Source organism: Paroedura picta, chromosome 12, assembly GCF_049243985.1.
Source record: "Paroedura picta isolate Pp20150507F chromosome 12, Ppicta_v3.0, whole genome shotgun sequence".
Taxonomy (NCBI): Eukaryota; Metazoa; Chordata; class Lepidosauria; order Squamata; family Gekkonidae; genus Paroedura; species Paroedura picta.
Genome location: NC_135380.1, coordinates 30,730,724 through 30,739,310, shown reverse-complemented (window position 1 = coordinate 30,739,310; position 8,587 = coordinate 30,730,724). Strand labels below are relative to the sequence as shown.

General features: G+C 50.1%; 1 protein-coding gene across 1 annotated transcript; it reads right to left on the bottom strand.

Moving 5' to 3' along the window:
* Window positions 1-484: 484 nt before the first annotated feature.
* On the bottom strand, window positions 485-7,520 carry LOC143821270 (ring finger protein-like). Its single transcript, XM_077304988.1, has one exon. It carries the CDS (start codon window positions 5,965-5,967, stop codon window positions 4,774-4,776), a length of 1,194 nt encoding a protein of 397 aa, XP_077161103.1. The 5' UTR covers window positions 5,968-7,520; the 3' UTR covers window positions 485-4,773.
* Between the last annotated feature and the right edge of the window lie 1,067 nt (window positions 7,521-8,587).

Genomic DNA, 8,587 nt, shown 5'->3' with positions numbered 1-8,587 from the left:
GAGCTGTCAGCTCTGTGTTGGGAGATTCCTGTGGATTTGGGAGTGAATCCTGGGGAAGGCAAAACTTGAGGAGGGAACTCAGCAGAGTGTGATGCCCTAGAGTCACCCTCCTACACAGACATTTCCTCCAGAGGAACTAGGAATGCCAGTCCCCAGGTGAGATCTGGGGATGCCCCCGTTTTACAGCTCATCTCCCGGAGACAGAAATCTTTTCCCCTGGAGAAAATGGATGCTTTGGAGGGCAGATCCCAAAGTATTTATACTTCACTGTAGTCCCTCCCTGCCCCAAATCCTGCCCATTCACAACTCCACCCACAAAGTCTTCAGGTATTTCCCATCCCAGAGCTGGCATCCACAAGAGGAACTGATCTCTGTACAAGTAATTCCAGGAGATCTTCAGGCCCCATACGGAGGCTGACAATCCTCCTTAGATGACACTGTTGTTTACCTCCTAAAATGTACATTGCAACTCATTTTAAAAAGGTGAGGGGCACAAATAATAATAAATTTTAATAATAAATAAATAAACCTTTTTCTAACAGCTGTCTCCAAAACAACAGGCAATACTTCTAAAAAGTCCCCTCCCACAAACACACACTTTGTCTAGGCAGCTGACAATCCTTGCACAAAAAGCAAAAGGAAGACAATTCCAAATTACAGTTGAGATTGGGGTGCAGTCTGATGGAGGCCTGCCTGGCTCGCTGGTCAGCCTCCAAAAAGCCTTCCCCGCCTCTCTCCCTCTCCGGACTGGCCAGCTAAGTGGGTACCACAAAGCTCATGCGCGTTGCCAGGTAACAACGGAGGCAGGCACCAATCAGCTCGCCTCTTTCCCCCTTCCTCCCCTTTGGAAACATCCACGCGCACACACACGAGGCCACGTGGCCCTTCCCAGGCTGGCTCCCTCCGGCAGTTTCTGTAAAGGGTCTGGGCGCAGCAAAGGCGCCGGCTGCTGAGGCAACTGGCAGAACGCATTAGGGGATGCGGAGAAGATCCCCTATCCTCCCCCCCCCAGCAACTCCTCCCAAAGGGCTTGCTATATATAGGCGCTCCCAATGAAAGCCTTGGGTTTGCTGCTGTCTCCAGAGGAGCCGGGAAGAGGCAAATTCTCCTTGGAACAAAAAATGTTTATGGAGAGCAGTTCTTTAAAGGCAACTTCCCCCAAGGATTCCAGCCCCCCTCCACGAAGTTGTTAAAGGAGGTCACTTCCGCATAGCAACAGCAAAAGATTATCCATGAGGCTTTCCCTGCCCGTCCCTTGCTCAGCCTTCTTCCAAGGCTCTGTTTTTTATTTATTTGCAGAATTATTCCTGGAGATATATTGGGCTTTAACTACAACCTAACAGTGAGAAAGGCTGGTAGAAGACTAGGTGTGTTTAGCAGGGGGGGGGGGGGTTGAGACAAAAATTGGCAACATCGGATTGCATAAAGTGGTGGCATGGTGGCCACATTGTTAGAAGGTGATGCATGAGCCTGGCCACCCACCATAGAGCTGAAGAAGGGCATGGAAGCACCATTCTTATGAGGAATAGTTGATTGGGGCTTTAGCATTCAGAAGAAGAAGAGTTGGTTCTTATATGCCGCTTTTCCCTACCCGACGGAGGCTCAAAGCGGCTTACAGTGGCCTTCCCTTTCCTCTCCCCACAACAGACACCCTGTGGGGTGGGTGAGGCTGAGAGAGCCCTGATATCACTGCTCGCTCAGAACAGTTTTATCAGTGCTGTGGGGAGCCCAAGGTCACCCAGCTGGCTGCACGTGGGGGAGCGCAGAATCGAACCCGGCATGCCAGATTAGAAGTCCGCACTCCTAACCACTACACCAAACTGGCTCTCAGGAAAAAGTCTGGGTACATGGGAGGGTTTGTAAAAGGATGCTGTTGTACGGACCCCCCCCCCTTCAGAACAGCAATAAACCCAATTTGTAGTAGGGATTAAGATGGATAAGAAGAGAGTTTTTTGTACACAATGTCTGATTAATGTATGGAACTCACTGCCACAGGAAAATATAACATTTGATAGCTTTAAAGGGGTATTAGATTTGCAGAAGACAGGCCCATCAATGGCTATTGGTCATGACAATTAAATGGAACCTCCATGTATAGAGGATGTGTATCTTTCAATATTCAAAGCAGCTAAGCACTGTGTGTGAGGAATGCTCTATCTCTGCACTGGGTCATTCAGCTACTCCTGCTGCAGAGGTGCAAGAGAAATCCCTACGCTCAAATGAATACACTTGTTGCATCTATGTATGAATCAATAATACTCTGAACTGGCTTTCCTTCTTAAGAAGAGACATGCCCTGAACTCCTACAGACAAGCACAGCATTTCAGGAAAAGAAAGGGCGCTTCAGCTAGCAGAAACCTGGGGAAATCGAGCTACAGGGTGACCAATTTGACTCTGTAAAGGCAGCAAAAGAGGACCTTGCCTCTGCTGAGTTTACATTATCATTGCAATAGTAAGTTTGCAATTTCCTCCTCTTTCTCTTCCAGCATTAGCTGCTGTTTTGCCGGGCAGGCAGAGGACATCTGATTCTTAGCTGAGTCATGCCGAAACGTTGCTGGAAGCCTGAAATGTGTTCTGCTGGGCAGATGTGCCTGCAACTCCAAGGGACAATGCCCGTTCTACTCCATTTCCCCTGCTCTGGTGTGGACACTGGAAATCTCTTCCACTCTCTGTCACAGTGTGTATGGGGTAGAGCTGTCAGGCCTTAACGTGAGGTAGGATCCATGCATGATGACACAGCAGGAAGAGAGGGGGCATTTGAGCGGGTGCAGTGTGATTTGTCCTTTCCCCTCCTGGAAATCCAACACACTGCAAAATTCCCTGATCTCATTGCTGTGTCAATGACCAGAGCTGGTTCATACATGCATAAAACTGACAGTGAAAACAGACTGCACCTTATTCATATGTGAAAACAAGTTTGTTTCTGCCTCAGGAAAACATCGTCCATATTCCCTTCTTTGCTTGGGTTGTAGCAGACTCCCAACATCGTTTTTAAGTCATTTATTTTGTCCCAGATGCTCTCCGCAGGGTTGTTCTGTTCAACCGCTTAGCTAACTGTGTACATTTTGTAACAGACAGGGCTGCTCCCTCCTCCCTCACAGTTGCGTCTGTTCTTTCGGAACAAGTTATATTAAGCTGTGTCAGTCTAAGATCTGAGAGGCCCGGGTTCAAATCCCAGCTCTGCCATGGAAGACGGCTAGATGACCTTGGGCCAGACATTGTCAGCCTAACCTACCTCAGAAGGTGTGAGGATAAAATGGCGGAGAACAATGTCATATAAGATGCTTTGGGTATCCATTAAGGGGAAAACGGAGTACAAATGTGGATGTAAAGACATTGAAAACCTTTGCTGTAAGGTTGTAGCAGGAGGATCACATTGTGGAACTCTCCACTATGCTGAAAACCCCTTCAAACAAAAATCCAAGAAATCAAATGAAGAATCTCTTTCCCTGCCGTGCTAACTTTCTAGTTGCATGGAAGATTCAAAAACACAATATGATATCTGGGCTCTGCAGTGTCTCAGCCCATTGTTCTACCTCTGTATTCTTCCACCTGTGAAAACCAAGTCTGAGAGAGAGGCGAAAAACAGGGTGATCGGTTGCAAATGAAGTCAGGGCTCCTGCAGCTAGTCTGGAAGACTGAAAATTGAGGTTGCTAACATGGGCTGTTCTGGTCAGTGGGTATGGTGTTCTTCCTTTGATGGAGGGAAGCTACGGGACAGGGTCTACGGTTTTGCATGATGCAAAACAGGGCATAAAATATCTGAGCATGTGCAGAGTGATTTCCCATCACATCAGAGAATATGCAATACCCCACTCTCACATATACCAAGAATAGAAATCAATTTCCACCAGGAGTGAACTGTAGGCAGAGCCGAGAGGCAGGCCCCTTTCACATTTGGGAAGCCAAACGCCAGAATTGCAACACATCTTACATTGTGTGGAGGAAGCAGGACCAGCCCCTCCTTTCCTCTGTACCTCCACCCTGAACGTGACACACTGCAGACGATCTAGATCTCTCTGTACAAACACAGGCTTTAAATGTGAGAGCTTGCATTCAAGCTACTGCCAGAAGCACTCAGGAGGTATTTTAAGATTATTTTAGGCTTCCCTCAAGTCAGCGGAATTCAGCCTCAGAGATAGCACAGGAAGAGAGCCTGTGATTCTGGGAATGGCATTAGCTTGAGGACTAGCAGCATCAGGAGGCTAGCATGCCTAACAGCCTGAAGGGAACAGCCCACTCTACCCCCAAAATCTCCATTCTCTCTTTGGCTCTGCATCTCTCACACACCGCCCTCCTTGAGCTGCTAGAAAGCACCCAGCTAAACCAACCTTCACTTCCTTTGTAGAGTGACTGATGTCATTCTACAACTGGTCCTCCCACCACATAGCAAGAATGGCTGTGAGTATCAACCGCCGACCTGCAGCGAGTGTGCACCCAAGGACAAAAGCTTATCACCCATCAAACCGTCAAAGAAAGGGAGAAGCTAAACAGGAACTAAACAGTGTTCACACCAAGAAACGTTAACCTGCCACCAACTCTGCCTCGGCATCAGAAAGGCTGGGAGCAGAAAAGGTGGGCAACCCCCAACACCACCAGGGTGTCATATAGTAAGTGACAAGTGACAAGTCTCAGTTCAGCAAATGGATGGGAGAAAAGACTTGTGAATGGATTTGAGCTGCCCCTGATAGCAGAGCTTACAGAGCTATCTGCATGGATCAGCCATCCCCTGTTCCTTCAGTCTTCATTTCGGCTAAGAGTCTAGTTTAAACTCTATTTGTCCAGAATAAGGAAGAGCAACAGCAGCAAAGCGATGGGCAGGAAGACAAGTAAGAGGCTCAGCATCTCGAAGATGAGCAGTCCCACCAATGCTAAGCGGTAACAACAACGGCAACGGCGTTCCAGGTGGGCTAGCCTTTGGATAAGGGAGCGAGGGTAGCGGAGGCAGGGCAGGAAGCCAATCATGCGGGTGGTGTGGAAGCGGACCTGGAAGTGGTGCTCCAAGCCTCCCCAGAGCCCTGGACGCCGGGCCGGAAGGGTGGTAAAACTGGGAGGTGCCACTGCGGGGCCCGGATCACTGTTCATCAACAGCAGCTCCTCTTGCAGCTTGCAGATCTCCCACTCCATCATGGGCGTCTTTTGGCGGCAGATGGGGCAGCGTACGCGTCCGATGTCGGCGGCGCTGGACGCCTCCATGATGGAGCGCAGACACTGGCCACAGAGCACGTGGCTGCAGTTCAGCAAGGCTGGCCTGCGTTTGTCCTGGTCGTACAGTTCTGTGCAAATGGGGCACTCCTGCTCGCCAACGCTGTCGTCTTCTGTCTGGATGCAGCAGGCCTGCGTTACAGCCCCCGGCTCCCCTCTGCCGAGGGCCCAGCCTCTGGCCTCCAACAGGCAATCATGTTCCGTCTCTACGATGTTCTCCGCCGAAGGAAGCTCTTGCTCAACTTTCATGCTATAGCCCTCTGCTTCCACTGCAAGGGGACCAAGCACCACTTCCTCCTCTTCCTGTGGGGCCGTGGCAGGCAGCCAACCTTCTCCAGGACAACAGGCAGCTAAAAAGACTTTGGGACTCACAGGAGGCTGCTCTGGATCTCTCTCCTCGGCCCACGCAGTTCGAGTGTGGCTCAGGTCTTCCTCCATACTCTCCGAGACCATGGGCTGGACTTCTGACCAGATGCTTCCTTTACATCGTGTGTGCACTGATGCTTCCATCCCCCCTGCTGGACCCTCAGCAGCAGCTCTGTCCTTATCAGACTTTGCATCCACAGGAGTGCTAGCTCTCTGTTCCATGTCCAATGCTACAGTCAGGCTAAGAGTGCCAGGAGGGGACACATTCAAGCAGACCTCTTCCATCTCTGGGCCACACGAAAGAGCTGGCTCTGCCATTAGGGATCCTCCTGACTCCAGGGGGGTCCCAGCCATTGCACTCCTAGGTTCTATATCAAGAAAATGACTGGCATCCATGCAGCCCTACAGTCCTGCCGTTTTCCAGCCACAACCTCCTACTGCTCAACGCCCAGGAAACAAATGGTACCCAACCTGTTCCCATGTCATCTGCTTCTGAAATCCTACAGCTTGAAGCAAGGCCAGGATCCGTTTCACAAGAAGCTGGAGGGGACACAGCAGGCCCAGTACGTTTGGTCTTCCCTGGTCCAGGAACAGCCCTCATTCACCTCCACTGGTGGGTCCCTGCGGCGCACGCTTGGGGCTCGGCTTCCTCTGAGCTGCCGGCTCCTCCAGGTTGTGCCTTTGTACCTTCCCAGCTCGACAAGTGAACAGCTAGGACTGTGGCCGGGCTGGTTTATCAACTTGCAAGACTCTGCACGAATCAAAGCAGGAACTCGGCCCAGACTGAGGCAGCTGCCAATCTGAGGCCTGTCACGGCCCAGGGGGTGGAGCGGCTCGGCAGGTAAGTCCTTCCTGGGCTACAGGTTGGCCTCTTTTCAACTTATCAGCCATTTTATCTTATCAGCTTTTGGGCTGAGATGCTTGCACCAGGCACTGCTCCCTTCACGCCAGTCTCTCTCCCCAGAAGCCAGCTCCATGGGTTTTAAAATAAACTCTGAAGGGCCTGGGTGCCTGGGTCACAATGACAATCCAAACGTTATTCAAGAAATCTTTCTGAAGGGGAGGAAGAAACCTTTGCACCAGGAATCCATTTCTGTTAAATGGAACGAGAAGTCACTGAGGACCAAGCTAGACAGAGATACCGTTCAACTGGCTCTGTAATTTTTTTGGCTCTGATGAACAGAAGCTTTCCAGGATGTCAGGAGAACATTTTCCAGCTGCCAGTGACCCTTTCAGCCTGAGATGCTGGGGATTCCCCAAGAACCTTAAATACATTGTCATTTATCATGTGGCATGTGTGTAGCATAGCCAGGAGATGCAAGGATTGTCTGGCAGCCAGGCAAGAGATGTTTGGGGGTGGTTTGCCATTGCCTGCCTCCAGTTGTCATGACCCAGGCGTTCCTCGGAGGTCCCCCATCCAAACACTAGCCAGGGTCAACCTTGCTTAGTCTCGGAGATCGGGCTTGGCTGGACTATCCAGGTCAGGGCCCTAGATATATACGAAGCCATCTTGTAGTGAGTCAGATCACTGGTTCCGCAAGCTGCCATCTCTTTAGACTGGCAACAGAGATACCAAGAAAATACTTCTGCATTCAAAGCAGCCGCTCTGCCTACAGAGGCACAGGCCCCCCATGGATATTGGGGGGCTGGACTAGGCTTACAAGAATGCTCTGTTCGTGATTTCAACTCGAGAGGTGGGGGGAGCTGCCGTGCGTGTGTTAGCATCAGAGCTCCTATAGAAACCCCTTCTACAAACGTCACATTGGCAGCCCTGTACCATTCTGGTCGCCTCATCTCCAAAAAGAATACGGCGGTGAGAAAAAGATGCAGTGATCCAGGGGTTGCAGCAGCACTCTCCCTATGAGGACAGTCTGAGAAGGCTGGGACCTTTCCATTTAGACCAGGGATAGTCAAACTGCAGCCCTCCAGATGTCCATGGACTCCAGATGTCCATGGAGGGCCGCAGTTTGACTACCCCTGATTTAGACAAACAGACCACTAAGGGTGGGGGAAGAGAGGAGTTAGATTTATAAGATTATGAACGGAGTGGGGAGAGAAGATAAGAGATTTCTTTCTTTCTCTCATGGCAAAAGAGAAGAGCTTCCCATCCAGCTGCAGGAGGTTCAGGTAGGCAAAAGAATCAGAACTTTCACACTGGCCTGTAGTGGCCAGAACACTGAGCGATAATCAAGAAGCTCCAGGTTCAGGATTCCACTGGGCCACAGGTAACCTTATGCCAGTCATGCTTTCTCTCTCAGCTTCACCTACCTCATAGGGTTGTTGTGACAAGGATGAAATGAAGAACAATGTTGTAAGCTACTATGGGTACGCCCTGCGGAGAAAAGCAAGGCACAGATATATCTGTATAAATATGTGGCGGTGACTTGCTCACCTTTACAAAAGAGCGGCAGCTCATTAGTCAGGATAACAACTAAAAAGTACAGCCCTGAATAAAGACAGCTTGGCCCTGAATATCAGACCCTGAAAACAAACTTCAGGGGAAAAGCTAATGCCTTCACACACTACCTGTGAGCTTCCTAAAGGCACTTTAAGTTTAAGATTATTTATTGCTCCTTTTATTGACTCTGCTGTTTTACTGCTATCTAGTATGTTTACTTTTAATGCAGGGATTTTTACTTTTTGTTTTGTTTTTGCTTGGAACTTCTTTGCAAGTCACCCCTGAGTGCTATTCCCAGGAAATGGGCGGGGTGGACATTACTGCAGCGATGTTGACAAACTAGTTTGCCATGGGTGCAAACAGGATGCTGGGCTACAGGGAACCTTTGGTCTGCTCCAGCTGGGCTGTTCTCACTTTGCTACTCCAGCTCCTGCTTCCTTATCTATTCATGTCAAGGTAATGGCCAGCCCAAGACAGCCAGTCGCTTCCCTTGCCCGAGGCAACAGCTGGCCTCCCTGACATCAGCCATGGGAAAGGGGTCACCATCCTGACTCAGCTGCTGGGCTTTGTTGACTTCTTCCTCAATGTTCAAGCCTAGGTGGATCAGGAAAGAGCGGC